Source organism: Ahaetulla prasina, chromosome 1 (assembly GCF_028640845.1).
Source record: "Ahaetulla prasina isolate Xishuangbanna chromosome 1, ASM2864084v1, whole genome shotgun sequence".
Classification (NCBI taxonomy): domain Eukaryota; kingdom Metazoa; phylum Chordata; class Lepidosauria; order Squamata; family Colubridae; genus Ahaetulla; species Ahaetulla prasina.
In genome coordinates, this window is record NC_080539.1 from 20,032,682 (window position 1) to 20,057,603 (window position 24,922).

The 24,922-nt window shown below is 42.5% G+C and overlaps 1 protein-coding gene across 3 annotated transcripts in view; it reads right to left on the bottom strand.

Annotated features, from left to right (window-relative positions):
* The window catches only part of GTF2IRD1 (GTF2I repeat domain containing 1), a 161,206-nt gene that overhangs the window by 18,361 nt on the left and 117,923 nt on the right, over positions 1-24,922 (bottom strand). For 2 of the 3 annotated variants that reach the window (XM_058164327.1, XM_058164328.1), the window contains exons 16-22: positions 23,903-24,086; positions 22,566-22,624; positions 20,890-20,949; positions 19,422-19,505; positions 16,734-16,917; positions 13,797-13,825; positions 10,184-10,231 (exon numbers count right to left, since the gene is read on the bottom strand). In XM_058164327.1, coding sequence (XP_058020310.1) covers positions 10,184-10,231; positions 13,797-13,825; positions 16,734-16,917; positions 19,422-19,505; positions 20,890-20,949; positions 22,566-22,624; positions 23,903-24,086 — 648 coding nt within the window. The remainder of the gene's footprint in view (positions 1-10,183; positions 10,232-13,796; positions 13,826-16,733; positions 16,918-19,421; positions 19,506-20,889; positions 20,950-22,565; positions 22,625-23,902; positions 24,087-24,922) is intronic. The other variant, XM_058164330.1, reaches the window with a different exon arrangement.

Consider the following 24,922-nt stretch of genomic DNA (forward strand, 5'->3'; position numbering starts at 1 on the left):
GCTCAAAAGACATGTAACTTCAGATGTCAGCTTTGGAAGCCATACTAGGCTGGAGGCTTCCGCGCTGCCACTTTCCCATATGTGGGAATATAGGAGGGGGGGGGTTTAGTAGAAGGGGCCATTAGACATAATAACATTCTTCCTGCCAGTCAAGGTCAGGCCGAGCCTACATCTGGAGGAGTGGCCGGAGTGATGTCTCGAGATGGAACGGTTGCTGATTGGAGCAGGTAACTGGCAGAGGGGTCAAGGGGTGGTGATTTTGGAGTTTGCCTTACTGAGGGAAAACCCAGATCCCCAGATTCGGAGTTTCCCCAGTTATGCCAGTTTACCTATGCTAGTAAAAGAACTTTGAAAGATGTTTGCTTCGGAGTCTTTTCTGCAGGAGGGGGTTTTCTGGAATGCTGACATTAGATACTTCTCTGTATTCCATGTGAAATCTTACCTGCTATTGTTAGTCCTCAACTTACAACCATTCATTCAGTGACCGTGAAAAAAGTGACTTATGACTATTTTTTACTCTTAACAACCGTAGTAGTACCCTATGGTCAGGTGATCAAAATGAGAATATTTGGCAACTGGCATGTATTTATGATCATGTGGTCATGTTTTGCGACCTTCTGACAAGCAAAGGTAATGGGGAAGCCAGATTCACTTAACAACCGTGTTACTAACTTAACAACTGCAGTGATTCACTTAACAGAAGTGGCAAGAAAGGTCGCAAAATGGGCCAAAATTCACTTAACATATGTCTCGCTTAGCAGTGGAAATATGGGGCTCAATTGTGGTCGTAAGTAGGGGACTCCCTGTATAACTTAAGTTCCTGAAATCTAGTTTTGTGACTCAGGTTCTCTCTTTTCATTTCTTTCCAGTTGTTATCCTAGACCTAGAAGGAGGGAGCATCAATGATAAGGGCTCAGGCGTATACTGCAAACAGCACAGATTAACTCCTGGTCACCCAGCAATGATGGCAAATATTTAATTAAAATTAACCAAAAAAACTCTGCTTATATCCTGTCGAATTAGTGCCCCAGATGCAGGCGCATCTTTTCCATATCCAGTCCTTGCCCACCCAGCCATTCTATGAGCAATTTTTAAAATATGCTTATATTTCTTTCGAGGTGATGAGAGATGCCAGATAGCAGCTTTCTGTTCTCCCAAAATAACTGCAGAGGTCAAGAGGAGCTAGATTTGATCTGAGCCACAGTATTAAACAAAGGGAATACTGAAGCTCTTTTCTACCTGGTTTTTCCCATCTAAAATCTTGTGTATTCCAGGATGCAAAGAAAGAAAGAAAAATAATACAGGCACTTGTATTATTCCCATAACAAAGAAACCAACACCTCTAAATTACAGATCTTCTTAGAATAGAATGAATGAGCTGGAAGGGACCTTGGAGGTCTTCTAGTCCAACCCCCTGCTGAAACAGGAGAACCTATACTATTTCAGATAAGTGACTGTCTAGACTGGGGTAGTCAACCTTTTTATACCTACCGCCCACATTTGTATCTCTATTAGCAGTAAAATTTTCTAACCGCCCACCAGTTCCACAGTAATGCGCCGTGTATCGTTGTTTGCGCATGCCTCTCACACATTTTGGATTGGGTTTGAGGGGGGCACCGGCTACTAGTTCTGCTTGTCTGTTACAGCTGGGTGGTGTGGGGGGAGATGCGCGAGCTATTCTGGGACGAGGCTCTTTTGTTTGCGGTCGCACTATAGCACCATTTAGATTCACTTAGGTAACGTGAACTAAACTTATGCACGGGCGATACAAATAGTATATTTTCAGAAATTTAAATTGTCACGGGGAATTTTATGAAAACCTAATGAAAATGTTTTTAAATAATGCTATGAAAATTTTTTAAAAAGTCAATTAAATTTAAAAAAAGGAAAGTGCTTCAGTATCGGACAAAACCCCTACCGCTCACCATGAAAGCTGGAACGCCCACTAGTGGGCGGTAGAGACCAGGTTGACTACCACTGGTCTAGACTCTTCTTAAAAACATCCAGTTGATGTTCTTCTTGCTCAAGGAGAAATTCAACAGCCCCTTTTCCCAGTTCCACCATCACATTACAAACTAAATCTTTAAACTCCCCCACATTTTATCTTTGCAACAACTGAGATAGTGACCAGCCCATAATGACCAAGAAAGCTCTTCGGACATGGAAGGATTGGAAACTAGATTTTCCTGGTCTTAGTCTAATACTTTAACTAATGTAATAATATTCTCCCTCAAGATTTGAGCACAAGATTTTTCCACCACTTAAAAACACCAGGGGATTAAAACCTGTTTTAGAAGCAATTCTAAATTTAGAAGAGATTCTAAAATTGAGAGGGGTGCCAATATTTAGGCAGAGCTTTTGAAAGCATAAAAGTATGTGTCTGTTTGGAATGGAGTAATGGAAAGTATCTTAAGGAAATAAGTTAAAGAATAACCGAACATTATCATTTTTAAAATGTGGCTGTTTTAGGGAGGGTGACAATAAATATTAGTATTTTTTATTACGGTGACAGACCAGCTTTAGAAATAAGGAAATAACGAAGAAGAAGGAGGAGGAGGAGGAGGAGGAGGAGGAGGAGGAGGAGGAGGAGGAGGAGGAGGAGGAGGAGGAGGAGGAGGTGGTGGTGGTGGTGGTGGAGGAGGAGGAGGAGGAGGAGGAGGAGGAGGTGGAGGAGGAGGAGGAGGAGGAGGGAAGGAGGAGGAGGTGGAGGAGGAGAAGAATTGGTGGGATCATAAAATTAGAGAAAATCATAGAAAATGAAGAAGTGCTCTGGGACTTTAATAATGAAAAAAAGACAAGATAATATATTACAATTCATGCTGGATTATCAATGGGCACTCAAAGGCTGCCTAATTTTGCAGGCAATATAACAAAATTTAGCTACATTCAAACAAGAGTACATGATACTGATCTGATTAACAGCAATTGTATGTAAAAGAAAAAAGATTGGTAGTCCCCAGTTGTTTTAGGAAGTGAAGTGTTAAGAAGTGGGTCTGTGAGTCTTTATAGACAGTACAGTAAAATAGGATGTGAGCAATATGACAATGCAAATAGAGGACAAGGACAACCTATTGTTACTTTGGGCCCATGATGGGTTATGAATGGGATTCAACTTGATTTAAAAATGGGACACTCTCTATGGCAAGGAAGTGTTGCCGCACCGAAATGGGATAGTCTCTAGCAGGGGGTTTCCAACCTTGGCAACTTTAAGACTTGTGGACTTCAACTCCCAGAATTCCTCAGCCAGCAAAGCTGACAAAGGGAATGCAGGATAAAAATCTAAAACTGGGAATGTTCCTGAATTTCATACACTCAGGCCAGTTACAAACAATGAACCAGCAATGTCAACGTAGCCAAAAGTCAAAAAATACTCCGAGTACATAAATATTACATATGGATTTTTGCAAGAATATGATTTCTAAGTTCATCACAATTGACCGTCATACACAATGGGACGTAGAACATAGAATAACAGGGATGGGAAGGACCTTGGAAATCTTCTAATCCAACCCCTTGTCAAGGAGGAGACCCTATACCCATGATGGCGAACATATGGCATGCTTGCCGGAAGTGGCATGCACAGCCATCTCTCTGGGCACACCAGCCTGTTGCTCTTCCGGTTTTTGGCGCTCCTGCGTGCTGGACAGCCAGACTTCACGCGCATGTGCCGGCCATCTGGTCTTTGCACACGGATGCATGCCAGAAACCAGAAGACCATGTGACCAGTGTGTATACACACTTCAGAAACTGGAAGCTCAGTTTCCCGGCGCACACATGCACACTGGAGAACTGTCCGTTCTCTTCTTGATGTTGTGATCCATCAGCAGCCTGCAGAGCTGGCAGCGGAGTCAGACAGCAATGAGGCTGAGGTGAGGCCAGGGCCATCGGGAAGTGAAGTGCGGACTCCAGAGCCTCCAGAGACTGATAGTACTGAGGCAGAGGAACAGAAGGAGCCTGTTCCTAATGCACGCATGAGAAGAGCTGCCAGAAGGCAAGAGCAGCTCAAGCAGAGAGGACAACTTGGGAGTAGGGCCAAGAGATGACTGGCCCCTCCCATAAGGCTTAAAACAGACCAGCACCGGCGTTTCAGCTTTGCCGGAAAACAACGTTGTAGCTGCGTCTTCTGCTTCATCTTCTGCTTCGTCTATGTCTCTGTTTTTGTGGCTTCTGGACGTTTGCCAGGAAGGGCCTTTGGCAGTTTGCCTAATTGGACCAAGGTTTGTGAGATAACTGAGGAATTTGTGTTGGGAGGCATTTATTTTACTTTGAGTTGAACGACCCTGGGAATGAAGTAATTCTCAGCTGTTCGAATAAAGTTTGTTTTTCCACGGACCAAGTTTATCACTACCTACTTGGGTCTGGGTCACTACACTTGAAAACCTCCAGTGTTGGCACACCCACAACTTCTGGAGGCAAACCATTCCACTGATTAATTGTTCCCACTGTCAGGAAATTTCTCCTCAGCTGTAAGCTGGATCTCTCTTTAATGATCTGCCACTTGTTACTTCTTGTCCTGCCCTCGGGGGCTTTGGAGAGTAGGGTCGACACCTTATTCCCTGTGACAGCTTCTCAAATATTGAAAGACTGCTATCATGTCACTTCTAGTCCTTCTCTTGAATGTACAATCATTCTCTTTTAATGTGATACTGCTCCTAACCAACCGTCTTCCAGGGATTGTCGTTTCCTTCCTGCCCAGTTTTCTACTCCTATTCTGAAGTAACAAGCAATAAATCATTTCATGGCTATGTTTTCTGACATTTCCCCTTCTTTGTCTCACTTTCAAACATCAAGCTGCAGGGAATGAGCAAATAAGTGTTCCTTGAGGTCTAAATTGAACTTTTGCATGAAATTAGCTCAAGGGCTGTCCAGAGCCCTAGCCAGATATTGCCAGCTTCTGCATGATATCATTTCTCTTTGTTCTGGGCCTGTCAGGGCTTGATAAATGGAAATCCTTGTGTGTTGTCCTTACTAATTAGTGCATTGCGACAAAGAGGGGGGGAGGAGAGAGAAATAATTGATGGGAGAGAGAAATAATTGATGGTTGCCGCCTCTAAAAGATCCTGGAGCACCAATCACCCAACTGGGTATGGATTTATTTTTTTATTGTTGTTGTTGCTTTGTAATTTTTCAGGTTGTGCTCAAGGCTTTGGAGATACATCAGCGTAGGTGCACAGACAGACTTTACCACTGTGCTTTGTTCATTTTCTGTATTTCACCTTGAAACACCAAAGTGCTGCAAGGTGAAACATGCGAGCCTACTAAGCTTTGTGGCCATGAAAAAGAAAAGAAAAGAGGCCAGGTTGCTTCAATGTTAACCCAACCTTCTCTAACTGGTGCCCCCCTGAGACTCTCAAAATCATCAGCCAATTCTCAGAACTGTACATCCAGCTATAGGAAAGATGGTTTTGCCCTTATTTAATCAAGCATCTTATTTCTTCTCCCTGCTAAAGTAATACTGGGAATCCTCCACTTATGACTCATCGCTTAGTGACCATTCTAAGTTACAATGGATCTTTTCGGGTTACTAACGACTCGGTTCTAAAGTTCTGACAGTTATCCCACCCCACCTCCACTCCCCAGTAGTCACCAGTCATCACCAGTCCACATATACTGCTGTTCGCAGAGTTTGTAGTCACATGACTACGGGGGTGGGCTTCAAAAATTTTAGCAAGGGGTTCTCTGCCCGGTTGCTGGATGGGTGTGGCCATGGTAGGCATGGCCTAGTCGGCTTCTTGCACCACAGCAAGGGAGAGTTTTTGCCCCGGCTCCAGAGGCTTTCCTCGAGCTTCTGGGAGGGCGAAAATGACCTCCCCAGGCTCCGAAGGCCCTCTGGAGGCTGGTAACGGGCCCATTTCTGGCCTTCCCGAACTTCTGGTAGGCCCGTTTTTCACCCCTGCATTTACCTGCATCCAAAATGGGCAGCGTGGGGACTCCTGGGAGAGGCGGGATGGGCGGGGCTGGCCAGGAGTGGGATTTGGGGGTTCTCCGAACTGAACAGAATCTTAGCTAGAGGTTCTCCCGAACCCCTGCGAACCCCCAGCAGCGAACCCCTGCATGACTAGGTTTTACAACAGTTTTGCCAAACAGCAATATTTACTGTCAAGCATTGGTTTGCTTAATGGCTACGGGGATGACTTGACCACTGTAAAAAAGTTTATAAAATCAGATCAGTTACATAGGTGACTAGATTTACAACCACTCTAACGTATGACCATGATGGGCAGGATCCATGACGGTCGTAAATCAAGGACGACCTGAGGTATAAAGGATAGTAGGGCTCAGGGATGTCCACATGGAGGGGTAAACAAAAGTCAAGATGGCAGCCACAACCCTACAACTGGAGTCCCACTCTTTTTGCAGAGTCTTCAACCATGTGTTATGGCTGCCATCCTGGGTTGGACTCGCCTTCTCCCTTTCATCATGGGGGAGGTAGGGAAGATGGCAAGAAGAGGGACATAAAATGCAGAATTGACTTCAGTGCCCCTGTTCTGACCTAGGCTTCCCAAAAGCATGAAGCCGATTCCTCGTCCCAATAAAACCCCTTTTATTTAGTTTAAAGGCAGCAAAGTCCCGGCCAACAGTCTTTCAAGAGATTTCACAACTACAGACCTTCATCAGGCTTGGAGAGCTGCCAGGCCGATATCTTCCAAACACCACACTATAGCGGACAATACTTGGCAAGAAGTCAGGAACAATTCTTTATTCTAATGAATTGAACTAATTGATTCCTGCAAACTCCCCTCCCCTTTCGCTCCTCTTTATTCCTTATGGAAGGGACCATTCACCGTCCACCTGTGATTTTACTCCCAAGTTGACCCTTGTTCCTTAGCTGTTCCCTTCTCCTGGGAGCTCTGTGCATGCACACACTGGGAACAGGCTCCAGCTGTTCTTCTGCTCCATTGATGTCTGACTCCAAAGGCATCTGACAGCTATCAGACGGCCCTGGTCCCATCTCTGCCTCCGATGCAGAGCAGAGCCTTCCCCAGACTCCAGGACTGGCCCATGTTCCTCCCCAACCTCCTCAATGTCCGTACATGATGCCAGATCTGCTGGCAGGCCACAAGAGCTCCTGAAATCCTTAACCACAAGGAGGGCTTTCCCACAGAAAAGAGAGCAAACATCAAACTGAACACCTTAGAGCCGGAAGTATGCATGAAGAAAGTTACCAACCAGAGCTACTACGGGGGTTATGAAAAACGTCAACGTGGCAGCTATGACCGCACAATCGAACCTCTGCCTTTTGCACTACACATACATTAAAAGGGAAAAGGGCTTTGATTATGCCGTCACTGTCAATATCTTGACTTTTTCCACTCCTTCACTGGCAGATGCCCCTGCTACCCAAGCAACTTGCCAAAGATTCACTCTTTGGTCAAGAGAAGGTGCCTCCTTCCTCCTTGTACCAAATGATAAGATATCCCAGCAGGTGCTGTCTCCCTTCCCGGGAATATTGCAAATAAATAAAGGAGAAATATTTTTGCCCCATGATATTGATCAGTGATCATCACTGCTCATGCTGTTGCATTTACTCATATCTATTGTACTGTTTCTTCTAAAGCAGAAGTGTCCAACTCTGGTAACTTTTAAGAGCTACCAGTGGACTTTGTGGACTTCAACTCCCACAATTTCCCAACCATGCATGCCGGCTGGGGAATTCTGGAAACTGAAGTCCACGAGTCTTAAAAGTTGCCAAGGTTGGACGCCCCTGTTGTAAAGGATTGTAATTTTCAGCCTTGCCAGGAACCTCTTCATATAGGTTTGGCCGCATTTTCCCACCAGTGTTCTCCTGACAGCTGTAATCCCAACATACTAAAGCAGGGGTGGAGAACTATGGCCTTTTTAGAATAGAATAGAATAGAATTTTTATTGGCCAAGTGTGATTGGACACACAAGGAATTTGTCTTGGTGCATATGCTCTCAGTGTACATAAAAGAAAAGATACGTTCATCAAGGTACAACATTTACAACACAATTGATGATCAATATATCAATATAAATCATAAGGATTGCCAGCAACAAGTTATAGTCATACAGTCATAAGTGGAAAGAGATTGGTGATGGGAACTATGAAACGATTAATAGTAGTGCAGATTCAGTAAATAGTCTGACAGTGTTGAGGGAATTATTTGTTTAGCAGAGTGATGGCCTTTGGGAAAAAACTGTTCTTGTGTCTAGTTGTTCTGGTGTGCAGTGCTCTATAGCGTCGTTTTGAGGGTAGGAGTTGAAACAGTTTATGTCCAGGATGCGAGGATCTGCAAATATTTTCACGGCCCTCTTCTTGATTCGTGCAGTATACAGGTCCTCAATGGAAGGCAAGTTGGTAGCAATTATTTTTTCTGCAGTTCTAATTATCCTCTGAAGTCTGTGTTTTTCTTGTTGGGTTGCAGAACCGAACCAGACAGTTATAGAGGTGCAAATGACAGACTCAATAATTCCTCTGTAGAATTGGATCAGCAGCTCCTTGGGCAGTTTGAGCTTACTGAGTTGGCGCAGAAAGAACATTCTTTGTTGTCCTTTTTTAATGATGTTTTTGATGTTAGCTGTCCATTTGAGATCTTGCGATATGATAGAACCCAGAAATTTGAAGGTTTCTACTGTTGATACTGGGTTTTTACGATGTTTGAACTTCAACTCCCAGAATTCCTGCGCCAACCATGCTGGCTCAGTAATTCTGGGAGTTGAAGCCAATCATGCTGGCTCAGGAATTCTGGGAGTTGACGTTCACACATCATTAAAGGGCCATAATTCTCCATCCCTGTTCTAAAGAATGCCAAACTGGAGAAATCTTGAGGTTAGGCTAACACCAGAATAAAAGATGTGATTTAAGTCTCTTTGGTTTTATTTTAAAGATTCAAAGCAGTCAAAGAAAGGAAGTCAAGATGCGGCCTATATCGGGACTGGGTCACACAGTGGTAGGAAAACATTTTTAAAGGCCTTTTCACCCTACAGTACCCCCAGCAGCCTACCAATCGTTCTCCCTTCAGCATTGGTTTCGAAGTTGAGGAAAAGAATGAGGAAAGAGGATGTGTATAGCTAAACTTCTGTGAAACTTTCTTGAATATTCCAAATTATTGCATTATTTTTTTTTTGCCAGACCTTTATCTGGACCTTACAGATACATAAAGGGAGTCTGGATTGAAATACTGGAAGAAAGAAGAGGTACCTACAATAGAAGAATGGATACTGAAAGTCATTAATTTGGCTGAGATGGCTAAAATCTCAGCTTTTTTAAAAGACAATACGCAGGAAAGATATTTAATTGAATGGAAAAAATGGATTGATTATCTACAAAATAGATATCAGATTAAGAAATATCAGATTGCCTTTGAATAATTAGAAAGTTATTTTATGTAATGGGGAGGGGGTTAGGAGATGAAAAGCTTTGGATGTGGTTAATTGGATTGGAAGGGAAAATTTTATTCTATGTTTGGTTTATGTATAACAATACCTTGTGATTGACCCGGGAAGCCGGGGGGGGGGAAGGGGTTTTGGGAGGGAGGGGGAAAAAGGGGAAAATGTCTTTGTTTTTTTTAAAACTCTTTCAATAAAAAAAAATAATAATAATAAAAAAAAAATAAAGGGAGTCTGGATTATACCATACTTTTCGGAGTATAAGACACACTTTTCTCCTCCCTAAAAGCGGGTGGAAATGTTGGTGCATCTTATACACCGAATACAGCCATTTTTGGCCTCCCGAAACCCTGCCCCGCGCATCCCATTTTTGCCAAAAAAAGGCCCATTTTTTGCAAAAATGGGGCACACAGAGGGTGTGAGAGGCCTGCAGAATGCTCCTGGGGGCTGGGCAGGCAAAAATGCAATGCATGGAGGTTCTGGGAGGCCCGTTTTTTGCAAAAATGGGGCACAAAGAGGTTTTGAGAAGCCTGCAGAGTGCTTCTGGGGGCTGGGGAGGGCAAAAACGGGACGTGTGGGGAGGTTGGGAGGCCTGCAGAGTGCTCCTGGGGGCCAGGGAGGGCAAAAACTGGACGCGTGGAGGCCAAAAACTTTTTTTCTCATTTTCCTCTTTGAAATCTTGGTGCGTCTTATACTCCGAGGCATCTTATAGTCTGAAAAATACGGTACAAATAACCTCAAATGGATCCCCAATAATCATATTACCACAGCAGCAATGTAACACAATGTCCAGTCTGCTACCATCTATTAGAGCCTCATCTAAGCAACATACCGTTCAAAGTGGTGTAAGCTTTTTCCAAGGTGGATATCCGTCTAGGGGCTATGTGATAAATCAGGGAAAGAAAAGAGAGAAGGGGCAATGAGTGAGTAAGGTTTTTGGTCTTTGCACAAGCAAAAAAAAAAATTGAAAAATCAATGTGCAATGTTGTGGCTAACACGCACACACACACGCACAGATTCTGAAAAATTCTGGGATTGGGCCTAAACTACGAAGTTGAAGAGAAACTTGGGTTTAAGCAGATAAACCCAACGCTCGACGCGAGCTCAAAACATTTCTGTTTCACCGCGCAGTTTTAAATGTGGGCTTTTATTAGAGTTTTATCAGAGTTTTAATTATTTTTAGACAAATTGAATCAGTTTTTAAATAATGTTTTAATTTTTGTAAAGGGCGAAGGGCGGTATATAAATCAAAATAATAAATTAATAAATTAATAAATAAATAAAAGATTGATACATTAGAACCTCTGGTCACAAACACTTCTGACCACGACCAAATCAGGGTTCCGACCAAAAAATTCACAAATTTTTTGACTCTGGTCACAAATACAGACTTGGGTGGCGATCAAACACAGCTGCAGCTGATTTCCCCTTCAGCGTCATTTTTTTTTGTAAGCGCCAAACAACAGTGACCTCATGTGGCTACTGCATTAATTTTGCATTAATTTTGGTTATGTTTGGTTCACGACCAAATCGGGTTGTGACCAAAGTTATGGAACGAATTACGGTTGGGATCAGAGGTTCTACTGTATGGCAGAGGCACAATGCATCCGCTAGCTTCTTTGATGCTACTGGGGTCTTGCGCTAAATGAAATTTTCTAAAGAGGACACAGAATGCCCTGATATCTCTCTTTAAAGTGGAAGTTGGCAAGCCCACCTAGCACCCCATTTATGCCACAGTACACAGATATATATATATTGGCCTTTTAATTACATCAGAGTGGATGGACTGAATGGAGCGGAGTGTTTACTAGCTGGATGCCCTTCCTGTCGCCAATGCAGAGTTCGCAGCAGATAATTATTCATTATGCCCAGAGAGAGAAATATCTGCTGCTACCTAGAATCGAACTCACAGCCTCCTGTTTGTGAGGTGAAAGCTCCATCTCTAGGCCACTGCACCACTCCCCACAGCACCCAGATTGTACTCTTGAAATACAATCCAAAATGGCCAAATTATGATAGCTTCACTTCTACCTATTTTGTTTGTTTGGGGCTAATGGGAAGCGAAGAGGAAAGGCTCACCTAGCAAAGAATTTCTGTCCCCACCCTTAAACATATCCACAAAAACACCAAAATTTTGGCCACACCTTTTCTCAATTTAGAACATCACAAGATGGCTTCCTCCAGCATTTCAGAAAATCAAGAGACTGAGTTATGCTCTCCCCCACCTACCCATTCCCAAATCAACAGGCGTGGCAGAGATCCTAGAGAGGTATAGTCAGTCAAAACAACTAACACAAAGCTTAATGGACCAACGGTCTTGACTAGATCTAGACTAGAACAATTCTCAGTATTTTTAGGAAAGAGCTGGAAGCGACAGGGGAAGGCTAAGGAAAGAGGAAAGTGGAAGGGAAATGGAAAGGAAGGGGAAGGGGAAGGGAAGGGGAAAAAGAAGAGGAAGATAAGGAAAATGGGAAGGGGAAGGAAATGGGAAGGGGATGGGAAAGGGGAAGGAAAGGTGAAAGAGAAGCAGAAGGGGAGAGGGAGGAAATGTGGAGGGGAAGGTAAAGAGGAGGGGAGGGGGGAGGGAAGCAGACGTATGACTTTCCCATGGAAACCTATTGTTATAAAATCTCTTTAGGCTTTCTTCATTGTGAACAATGACACAATATTAATGGGTGTGCATACGGTAGAGGTATATGCAATTGAGGATTTTTTTAAACCCTGTTTTTTGCATAAACCAAGGGTCTCATTAGCACATCACAGAGCCAATGTCTCCGTTCGCATTATGCTCGCTCCCAAAATAACCGACCCCATTATGGTTTAACATTACCATCTGATGCGATCCAGACCACTGTGGAACTATTTCCTTTTTTAAATTCTTAATACACTTTTATTCTGCTATGCAATTGTTAAATTATGAACGTGGCTGTTAAGTGAATCTGGCTTCCCCTTTGACTTTGCTTGTCAGGAGGTCGCAAAACGGTGATCATGTGACCCTGGGATCACTGCCACCGACGAGAATAAGAGTCAGTTGCCAATCGTCTGGATTTTGTTCATGGGGATGCTTCAATGGTCGTAAGTGTGAAAAACAGTCGTACGTCGCTTTTTTCAGTGCTCTGGTTACTTCGGTGACTAAATGAACTGCTGTAAGTCGAGGACTTATCTGTATCAAAAGTTAGGGTTATATATCCTGGTTTGGAGGGAGTAACATCAGCATGTCTGATCACTCTATGCATATCAGGTCATTCAGCATGCAGCCTTAAAACGAACAAAATCCATAGATCAACAGAGCCTCAATGGAAATGTATAGTAATTACACAACTAAGTGAGAGTTGTGCTTAAACAAGAAATAGGGTGGCAGTTACATTAATTTCTATCCCTTGCTCTCCAATTTTAGAGCACGGGTGTCAAATTGAATTTCTTTTGAGGGACAGATCAGCATTGTAGTTCTCCTCTGCAGAGCAGCCAGAGGACAACGACGAGGGGGGGGGAGGGACGACGACACATGCCTCCTGCAGCAACTTGCTGGCCAAAACGTCCTGCAGCACACTGCCAGCCAAACTGGGGCAGGGGGGCCTCACACACACACACACACACACACCACTTTGGCCGGCAGATTGCTGCAGGAAGCTGTCCAGGCCAAAAAGGGGTGTGAGGGGGCCTCATGTGCCCCCCCCCGTGCCCCATCTTGGCTGTCAGAGGAACTGCGGGCCAGTCCTTTGCTACTTCCAGGCTGTCCCTGTGGGCCAGATTTAAGCGCCCCGCAAACCGGATCCAGCCCACAGTTTCACACCCTTTTCTAGAGCAAGGTTCCACATCAGACTGGCAATTGTGTCCTGCTATACGACCCCACAACCAATCCAGGGAGACATGGCCATCTGTCTTAATCAAACCCACCATGAACAAATTCTGGTAACTCTTTTATCATTAGGGACTAATGATATACAATATAGTGATAAGTAAACTAGGATACAAGGTAAAGGTAAAAGTAAAGGTTTCCCTCGCACATATGTGCTAGTTGTTCCGGACTCTAGGGGGCAGTGCTCATCTCCGTTTCAAAGCTGAAGAGCCAGCGCTGTCCGAAGACGTCTCCATGGTCATGTGGCCGGCATGACTCAACGCCAAAGGCGCACGGAATGCTGTTACCTTCCCACCAAATTTTTTTTGTGCTTTCGAACTGCTAGGTTGGCAGAAGCTGGGACAAGTAACGGGAGGTCACCCCATTAAGCGGCACTAGGGATTTGAAACGCTGAACCGAGAGCTTTCAATCAACAAGCTCAGTGTCTTAGCCACTGAGCCACCACGTCCCTAGTTACACTGCGTCTCTAGGATACAAAGACACCCATAAAAGTGAAACCACATTTCCTCCATAAACTGCCCTGTATAATTACCAAAGGATGGCAAAACACACTTAGCATTTTATTGCTAGGACTTTAAGCACTTACCAGGTTTAGGGATGAGTCCTTGGAAAGGCCTGAAAAAGAAAAGAAAAAAACCATACTGTTGGTTATGAAACAGAAGTAGGTTTTAAATTGGCCTTTGCGCCAAATATTAGGGTCTCAAAAAATTGTGTATTATAAGTATTGACACACAGAAAAAAAGGATCTGGTTGTTCTTATCTACCTGATAAGGAATAATTGAGAAATGCAGGTATAGGAGGCACCTCGGTTACGGCAGAGGGAATCTGCCGTAAAGAGCCCAATCTAAGATTTCTTTTAAGAAAAGTCTAAAATTGCAAGCAAACCAATTCAGAGCATCAAAGAGAGTGAACTTTTGCTCATTCAAGAGTTGGTGGTGAAGGCAGAGAAGGAGACTAAAAAGAAGCACGTGTATCTTTTATTTCCAGCCCTGATTCAGCCCCATCCAGGGCTAGCATGGACCCAAAAAGATAATATGTGCTGTATCCCTCAATAAAACAGAAATACCCTGTTATAGGTATCTGCTAGAAGCCACAATGACATCATGGCATCATCATGCAAACAATGCCAATGACTTTGCATCATTTTGTACATCATGATGTCATTGACGTAACTCACCTTTCCTTATTAAGCCCTATAAACACAGACTTCATCCCCTGGACTGATTTATCAGATTAAGTAAATGTTGCATGTAAGACGGTTTGCTTTCAGAAGTTATGGATGCATCTCACCCTAAGCCATTTTTAATATATGGTTTTTCAGTAATCCACCATGTCCCGATTGACACATAATACTAAATCACAGGTTAGGATTTTCAAACCACAAAAGTTGGAAGCCAAGCCAAAAGTAAGGAAACCATATTAAGGCTCTAGAAAATGTCTGAATGTACCGCTGAGCTGAAAACTTACGCAAATGATTGAGAATTTTGTAGGAAAAAGATCCAATTAAGACGTCTAATGCCTATGAACCAAAAGCCCAGAAAGTCATGGAGGATCAGAAAACAGAGCTAAGTTTAACCAATCAATCTGACTTCTACAACACTACACACTGGTGCATTTCTCAGCTGTTTGCTTTTACACACCACATTTAATCAGGCCAATTACACATCAAGTAAGTGCATTTTACAATGTAAAAAGTTTTGTTGGTGTCTAGATTTGTACTTGTAAGTCTTAGGAGGTTGCATAGATAGCATAAACTGATCCTGCTTGCTTATAGTTCATTCTACTGTGAGATCTCAAAGGGTAAATTTAGTAACTAGATTAAGTGAATTGTATAAATGCAGCCACCAGATGGCTGTTGAGATCATGCAATGGGATTCTAACATACTTCCTCCCCCCCCACCCGCACCGAATGCCATTTCATGCTAATCTAGTGAGCTGGCAGACCAAAAATAAGACTTCTTAGTGGAGACCTTTCAATTTCTGGGATTCTCTCACCGAAGAGAGACATTGGGTGGTATTGGGCTGTCTTTTTGAATATTGTTGGTTCCCATGTTTTTATTGCAAGTCATTCATCAAATATATTCAACTCTCTGGTATTTTTAGGTGGTCACTTTAAGGTTTTATCAACTGCTTTTATCGACTGATGACTTCAGTGTTTCCACTTTCCATTTTAAACTACCAGAAGCAAAGCTACCATGTAATAGACTGAGTGGAGGGGATGTCCATTTTTCTCAACTACTAAATGAGACAGTACATCAATCATGGTAGATGCATGCAAGCAAACAATGCAAATTATTCTCCTCATTTATGTGATGTGTGTAATAGAGTATTTAGGAAAATGATAAATCACTGCATACTGTTTGCAACTATGCAAAATTATGCAAATGATGTAAATTCGGGGGGGGGAATGTTTCTCTTGCATCCATAGTGTATTGAGCTGAAGTCCATATTTATCCAAAAGGTGCATTATTCCAAAAGAAAGGCTATCTTCACTTTAAGATAACATCGCTCAAGAGAAAATGAGACTGGAAAATCATACTTTATCCCAAAATCTATTTGCTATACTAATTGTATTCTCAATGAATATATCACAATCTTTTTTAAAAAATAAATTATCCAAAGGAATGGGGAGAACTAGCTGTCCATTCAAATATAATATTTGACTAGCCTCCACTTTGGGAAAAGTTCTTTTGGAAGATGGGTTAAAATATTAGATAAATGCAAGTGATATTTGGAGACATCCTTGAAGTATCTACTTCAGACTTGAGCCGTTGTGGCGCAGTGGTTAGAATGCAGTACTGCAGGCTACTTCTGCTGACTGCCTGCAGTTCAATTCTCACCAGCTCAAGGTTGACTCAGCCTTTCATCCTTCAGAGGTTGGTAAAATGAGGACCCAGATTGTTGGGGGCAATATATGCTGTCTCTGTAAACTTCTTAAGAGAGGGCTGTAAAGCATTGTGAAGCAATATATACTGTATTTTTCGGAGTATAAGACGCACCTTTTCCCCCCAAAAAAGAGAGTGAAAATCTGGGTGCGTCTTATACTCCGAATGTAGCCCCACACAGCGTCTCAAATGGAGGTTTCAGAGGCTGAAAAAAGCATCAGAAAAGAAGCTTCAGAAAAGAAGCCCTCCCAACAGAGCTTCAGAGTCTTTTTTTCTGAAACTGTTTCGGAGACTTTCAGAGGCAGAAAAAAAGAAGTTTTTTCTGAAACAGAGTTTCAGAAATTTCAGAGGCAGAAAAAAAAGCAAAAAAAAAAAGCAAGGCACAGAGCTCACAACCAAGGAACCTCTGGGAACAGCTGATTGGGGGTATTCCCGGAGGCTAATCCACCTGCCAATCAGCTTTTTTCTTATTTTCCTTCCCAAAAACTAAGGTGCGTCTTATACTCCGGTGCATCTTATGCTCCGAAAAATACGGTAAGTCTAATCGCTATTGCTATTAAACATAGGTAAGAAAGCAGATTAATACCCCTCCAGATACCCACTGCTGCAACCTGATGCATATTCCTAAAGAGAAATACCTTGTAACTGTGAATTTGATCTTGTCCGCCACAGCTAATATCCTCTCCAGATTCTGAGAGCCAAAGGTGCAAGGTTTCCGGAATGGGATTCCTGGTGGCAACCCTTCTATGATCACTGAACCCGGATTGCTTTTGATACGCTTGTATGGCACTTGGACTGGGTATTTGATGCCCAACGCCTCACCTGAAAGGAAGATAGCACGAGGAAGGAGTGAAGTCTTTGGCCACTCCTTATTTTGTTCTTGTTCAGCTTTGAAGAACACCAAACCAGCTTGGAAAAGGCAAGAGAAACTCATTTGGTCCAAAGCAGAGGTGGGTTTCAGCAAGTTCTGACCAGTTCTGGAGAACCGGTAGCGGAAATTTTAAGTAGTTCAGAGAACCAGTAGTAAAAATTCTGAGTGGTTCCGCCCCCATCTATTCTCTACCTCCCAAGTCCCAGCTGATCAAGACAAAATCAGGATTTTACAGTATCCTTCTCCTGGAGTGGGGTGGGAATGGAGATTTTACAGTATCCTTCCCCTGCCACTCCCAAGCCACGCCACGCCCACCAAGCCACGCCCACAGAACTGGTAGAAAATTTTTTTGAAACCCACCACTGGTCCAAAGGTGAGCGCAAATGTGTCTGTCTTTCAAACCTCCCATGTCAGATGGGAAACCAGAAGAATTTAGGTATTGAAATATCTATTTTTCTTAATTTCATCATGCAGTTCCTGTAAAAAGTGCTTGTTAAAGGAAAGTGCCAAAAAACAGGAGTTTGTGTACAGTTTATCTACTGTAGAGAAACTATGATGGCAAGGATCACTCCCCCCAGAGACTGCATACTTTTATGTATGCATTAAGAAAAAAATCAATCAAAAATTCATGTAGATCAGGGGTGTCAAACTCAATTTCATTGACGGCTGCATCAGGGTTGTGTTTGACCTTGGGGGGCCAGGGTGGGCATGACCAGCTCAACGTCACTGTGTTGGGTGCGCCTGTGGTGGCCCGAGCGCTCTGTCAGCGAAAACAGGCTCCCAAACTCCATTTTCGGCTGCAACAGCTTCCTGCAATCCTCTGCTACTGAAAACAGAGCTCAGGACGGCTACCTGCAGCCCTCGTGAGCTCTGTTTTCGGCTGCGCTGGCATCCTGCAAACCTCTGCCAGCGCGCCCCTCTCATGCTCCGTTCTGCTGGCAGAGGCACTGTGGGCCAGTCCTTTGCTGTTTCCAAGGCGGCCCCATGGGCCAGATGTAAGCACCCCACGGGCCAGGGTCCCTGGCCTTGAGTTTGACACCCCTTATAGATGCTTGTCTATAAGTTTGCAAACTAAGGACCACTGTCACACACACAATGTTATAGATAACACTTCGCCCTGTCCTACCCAGTTCCAAAAGTCACACACAATTCCCCAGTGATGGGCTCTGTCAAGCTTCTCACTAGGCATATTATCTGAACTCCAGCTACAGAAGTGAGAGCTTACCCTTGGGTGCCTACAGGCTCCAAAGGAACTGTGTCTCCTACTTTCACTTTTTGAACTTTGCAGAACAGCTGGACTCAGTCCCTTACCCCTGAAATAAACCATCTCCTCCTTTGGGGCCTTAACAGGGTGGGTGATATATCCTTTCCAATTACAATTCCTCACTTTGCAGGCAAACCATAGTTAACTCAAAACTGCCAACAATGATTTGCTCAAAGCAGGAAATGACTGTTGGGAGACCACAAAAAGCTTGGCTCTCATTTATCACACCCAGGTTGGAAGAACTAGTAAAATGTCTAGGCTTGGTCAATGGCTAATATTCCCATAGAATCTAAAGTTTGATGATTTTATGGCTATGGACATAAGCAAGAAATGCATTGAATTGTTCCAAAAATTGGCCAGAAGAACAGAGACACACTTAAGAATGACTCGATTCAAAACATCTCTTAAGGCATGTACATTTTCTTTTTAAAATGCCTATATTTTAAACCAATCTATTTCACAGGCATTTGAACGTAAAGCAAGACCAGTAAAACACCCCCTCTTACTTAAACTCCGTAGGTTTTGGATCCTTTAAGAAAAGTCTGGCTAGACACATCTCCTGAATGGTTTAATTGGTTTTCCTCATAAAAGGTTGGACTGGATGATCTTTGGTTTCTCTTCCAAGTCTGTAATTCTAAGATTCTATCCAGTGGTGAAATGTAACATTTGTTACTACCGGTTCTGTGGGCGTGGCTTGGGGGGTAATGTGCCTGGATGGGTATGGCCAACTTTTTTTTTTTACTTTTAAAAGCATTTTTTCTACAACCTCTTCGGCCGAAGAGGTTGTAAAAGAATGCTTTTAAAAGGCTCTGATGATCCTAGCTGAGTTGCCTGATCATCAGAGGCTTTTGTTTTCTTTTAAAAGCATTTTTTTTCCTTTAAAAGAAAAAAAAGCCTCTGAGGATCAGACGATCCCAGCTGAGCCACGCGATCATCAGCAGCTTTTTTTTTTTTCCTTTTAAAGCATTTTTTCACCCGAAGAAAAAATGCTTTTAAAAGTAAAGAAAAAAAACCTCTGATGATCGCACGGCTCAGCTGGGCATGGGGGGGGGGGGCAGGGATTTTTGCTACTGGTTTTCCGAAGCACCCGCTGCCATCGCTACCGGATCGGGCAATCCGGTCCAAACCGGGAGCATTTCACCCCTGATTCTATCATTCTATGATTGCTAATAGCCAGATTAAAACACTTACCGTACTTCTTGTTGAACAGATCTTGAACCTGTTCCCTGAGTGTATTTGCAATGTCTATTCTTGACAGTCGAGTATCATAATTTTCTGTAAAGAAAAGTGGAAACTGTAATAGAATCTGTCCTACTTCTTCCTTGCCAAGTAGAATTGGGATCCATGACAAGCCACCATTTGAATGCTTAGGAAGGGACAGGAAACAATGGTTTGCTCCATTAAAGATGTGAGCAGGGGATAATTTTTCCTCCTCACCTTCCTTATTATTTTTAAGATTAAAAAGTGCCACGCCAAGACCTTTCAGCAAACACTTTTTTTCAATTTTAAACCTTTTTTATAGTTTCCTGCTGACTTTTTGTTCTGAGATTATATTTGCAATTTGCCCAAGAGCCTCGCCTGTTGAGTGGCATAGAAAGCCATGCCATTAAAAACAGCAGAGTAAATGGGGAAGACTTTTGGCAATTAGGTAAAGATCTTAATATAATAAATATGAAAATAGGCCTCTAGTTCTCCTTGAGATGGCAAATATATATTTAAATATCACAGTCCATAACAGATGGGAGCTCAGACAAAAGAAAATCCCCTCATGCAAAATAATTACATCCCCAAGTATAGATTAGCATGTGAAAAGTACAGCTAGAGAAATCCTGTCCTTCCTCAGATAACTAAGTTTTCCATTTACAGATTGGTTTATTCTTTTCTTTGAATGGAGTCGTATTCAGTCAAGGGACCTTTATTTGAAACATAAAAGAAATATAATACAATCTGTCTCATGCTAAATTTTGTAAACAAAGCACATCATGGCAACAGCTGCACATTTCTACAAACTTTTTTGGAAGAATGGCAAATCCTACTGATTGGCAATCCAGTGGGAGTGCCCTCAAGAGACAACAACCTGCCATGCAGAAAACTATCTTGCAAGTTGCACAATCAATTGGAGCGATAATGAACCCAAGGGGAGGGGGTGTCAAAAAGGTCAAAATGACAGCCACAAATCCTTTTGTTGCTAGATGCGAAGTTGTGTCCGACCCATCGTGACCCCATGGACAACATTCCTCCAGGCCTTCCTGTCCTCCACCATCCTCTGAAGTCCATTTAAGCTCACGCCTACTGCTTCAGTGACTCTAGCCAGCCACCTCGTTCTCTGCCATCTCCTTCTTCTTTTGCCCTCAATCTTTCCCAGCATTAGGCTCTTCTCCAGTGAGTCCTTCCTTCTCATTAGGTGGCCAAAGTATTTGAGTTTTATCTTCAGGATCTGGCCTTCTAAAGAGCAGTCAGGGTTGATCTCCTCTAGGACTGATCATTTGATCGCCTTGCAATCCAAGGGACTCGCAGGAGTCTTCTCCAGCATCATAGTTCAAAGACCTCAATTCTTTGACGCTCAGCCTTTCTTATGGTCCAACTTTCACATTGCAACTGGGAAAACCATAGCCTTGACTATGCGCACTTTTGTTGGCTACCTCATCCCTGTTCTCACCTTGAAATCCTGGTCTTTTTACAGGTTCCTCAATGGGCTCAATGGAGACTCTATCATTGGCTGTCAACACAAAGAAAAAGTGTTTAGATTTATTTTTATTTTTTATTTTCCATCTTGAAGTTTAGGGATTAGCCATACGCTATCTACAACGCAGTAGGGTACCCATGATAACTCCAGACTGTGTCCAACACTGATTATGTTTTCAAAAACTAGAAAGGGGTGAAAACTTTACAAGATCACCAAATCATATGGTGAGATTTCAGTGCTGGCTTAAAAATTTACATAAGAACAGGGTCATTTTGTGTAGATTCACAGATAATGCCAAAAATTTCCTCAGGTTTTCGTGGGCTTGACTGAGATTATATTACAGCTGTGTGAGAGGTGAAGTTGCCAAATTCTTGCAACGCTTGGCAATTTGAGTATTGCTTATGTGCCATCAAGTCATTATTGACTCAGCGACCACACATTTTTCTCCATTGGCAATTTGAGGCGATCTTGGTAAGTTTAATGCTAACTTGTTATTCTATCTACGTATCTACTTAGCTACCTATGTGGTGTACAAGGCTACAAAGGCCGCCCATTTGTGTTGAATGCTTCTTCAAGATCTACATATTTTTAAAGGCCTCTGGTGGCTCAGCAGACTAAGTCTGTCTGTTATTAACACAGCTGCTTGCAATTACTGCAAGTTCAAGTCCCACCAGGCCCAAGGTTGACTCAGCCTTCCATCCTTTATAAGGTAGGTAAAATGAGGACCCAGATTGTTGGGGGCAATAAAGTTGACTTTGTATATGATATACAAATGGATGAAGACTATTGCTTAACACAATGTAAGCCGTCCTGAGTCTTCGGAGAAGGGCAGGATATAAATTCAAATTAAAAAAAAAGAAGCAGAAAATGATGTTAGAGAGCTAGATTGGCCTAGTGCAGGGGTTTGCAAAGTTGGCTCTTTTAAGACGTGTGGGCTCTTAAAAGAGCCAACTTTGCAGACTCCTGGCCTAGTGGTTAAGGCACTAGCTAGAAAGCAGGAGACAAGTACGGCCTTAGCCATGGAAGTCAGCTGGGTGACCCTGTCGCTCAAGTCGCTCTCTCTTAGCCCAACCCACCTCACAGGGTTGTTGTTGTGGGGAAAATAGGAGGAGAAAGATTTGTTGGATATGTTTACCGCCTTGAGTAATTTGTAAACATAATAATGGTAGGATACAAATAACTCAATTAAAAATAAATAAATATTAAATGACCTTCAGTGCCTGGACAAAAATCTTTGGTTTTTTTGCTTTTGCGTTTAGTAAAAAAAAAAAATCAACACAGCCTTGTGGGTGGCTGTAATTCTTTTAAATATTAAAGCTTTACTGTAGTGATAATAATCAGCATTTCTTGATCCTGTTTTCTTTTGTTAACCTCTTCAGTAATTTGGATTCAGAGGTGAAAAGATACTTTGGTCCATGCAGGGAGCATTCCATGGGGCTAATATACATGCCATGTATTATATATATCATGCATATATAAGCACATGGGTTCCAATGCTGATCTAGGCTAATATTTCATGCTTATATGAGGAAAAGGATTCTAATGAACAAAAATGTAGGCCAGAGTAAACCTGCCCATTTTTCAGTTGATGAGATTCTCTTGATTTCTTAAAGACAATAATCAACCACTAGGAATCCACATAGCCTTACCTATTGCTCCTGAGCTATCTGAGGTCGTTTCTTTCATTCCTTCTGTAAGAAGTTCTGGCCTGAAAGACATTGTCAGAGAAATAATGTAATAAGGTCAGTGGTTTTTGCACTGGCTGGCAGCAGAAGCAGCTTTCTGGGTTTACGGACAAAGAATATTTCTCAGTTCTACCTGGGCATGTAAGGGACAAAAAAAAAAAAGACCCTCAGAAAACACTTTGCTATTTTGCCTTCCTATTAAAAGCCTTATTCCATCAGATGATTGCTTCTACTGGCTTGTCACTGACTCTTAGCAGAATGGAGTATTCCCCTTTTTTTAAGACCAAGAACTATACTAGATTGTAACCCAAAAAGGTCATTAAATAACTCACAGGCAGCTAAATTTAGTTCATCTTTAAATCTAATCCAAATTAATTGTAATCAATTAAATAGGCTGAATGGGATTACTTCCAATAATTTCGTTAACTTTTGTTCCTTTCCATCTCATTGAAAATTAATATTTAATATCTATCAGGTATATCTAAGAGAACTCACGGAGACAAAATTCTGCAATCAGAAACAGGCAAGATTATAAGATTAAGTTTTTATTTAGGGAGAAAAACACTGAATAATCTCAAGGCTCAGGCTTAGAAACAATTGCTAGATTTTTTTCCTGCTGCAGATGTTTTAGGCAGCACACAGCAGGCATATTGATGCTATTATGAACTCTGGCAAATGTAATATAGTTTCAGAAACAGTAGTGGGTTGCAAATCCCATTGCTACTTGCGCATGGGTGACACTTTTGCGCATGCGCAGAAGCTTCTGGATGGGTGGGCGGAGCCTCCTGCCACCGCTGCTACCAGTTCACCCAATCCGGGGCGAACCGGTAGCAACCCATTACTGTTCAGAAACTATACGTTTGAAACTTCAGGATTTGGGGGCTGGTAGAAATACCTTCCTGCCGAAAGTGGAAAATATATATTGCCTTATACTAGATCAAAATGCAAAACTTTCTGGTTTATAGTTATTTCCACACCTAAAACAGAAAATTCTGCACACATCCATTCTTATGTGCAACAATGAAACTACAGTAATAATGGCGAGCAAGCAGCAAATAATTTGTGAATATTCTATATCAACAAATCCTTGTCATTGAAGAGGCTATTTTATTTTGTCTCTCACATAAAGCCAAAGCTATTAGTTTTTTAAAAGATCACAGTGAATTATTGACCTCCAGCAAGTTATGTCTGGTGGTAGTAGATGTAATGCTGTCATTCTGCAAACAAACAAACAAACAAACAAACAAACAAACAGAAAGGAGTCACATAAGACAAAGAGAAAAAACAATTCTGCTGTTTACCTTTTGATAACAAATCGAATTCTGCTGCTTGCCTGAAGAATCTTCTTTAGCTTTGCAATCCCAAAACAGTTGGGCCGTCTGAGTAGAATACCGTCAGGCAAGCCCACCACAAAAAGGTCTTCTGGGTACATCAAGAATTTGGAATACGGGACTTTGACAGGCTCAGAAATTCCTATGGCTTTCGCTGCGGAGGCAAGCATGTCATTTCAGAAAGGAACATCGCTATGGTCTCCATTAAAGAAAAGTCATGCTGGAACTGGGGAAGGAATCTGCTTTGGACTGAACTGCTAAAAGCAGAGGTCCATTGCTTAGGAGCCCTCCTAGATTCATGTTCATCAACAGAAGATCAAACCAGGTCACTGATCTCCCCACACTAAGGAATCAATATCAGGAAACAACTAGCTCAGTTGATGGGGAACTACATCCTCCTCTCTCATCTTCCACTCAAAATCTGACTTCCTAACTGAACCAACATGGCTGCCTTGCAGTTCTTGGCATCCCACTCCGTTAGCCATGCTGGTTGTGATGACCAGGGATACTGGCAATATAATTTAGCAACATCAGCGCCATCTGCAAATGAAAGGAGTCCAGTGAATTTCGTAGCTCATCTAGGAGCCAGTGGTTGCCAATACCAGTTATTCCAGTTTTCCTGAGACAGTTTCTTAGACTCTGCTTGTAATGATCTCTCTAAAGGGCCATCAAAATCAGAGCATATCGAAGGGGATTCAGATTTTGTGCCTAACCCCCATGCTTTTTGTATCTTGGTGAAATATTTGTGAAGAGGAATATACATACATAAAAGCTGTCACAAGGAAAATGGACTAGATTTTTCTCCCTAGCAACTGAAGGAAAGAAAACAACCTACGGGTGAAAATTTTACAGAGAGGTATCCAAACTAGAATTAAGGAGGAATTTCCTGAGTGGGAGAGCTATTAAGCAATGAAACAGACTGCATCCAGGAGTTGTGGGTTCTCCATCCCTGGAGATTCTCACAAAAAAATTGGGCCGCCTTTTGCCTGG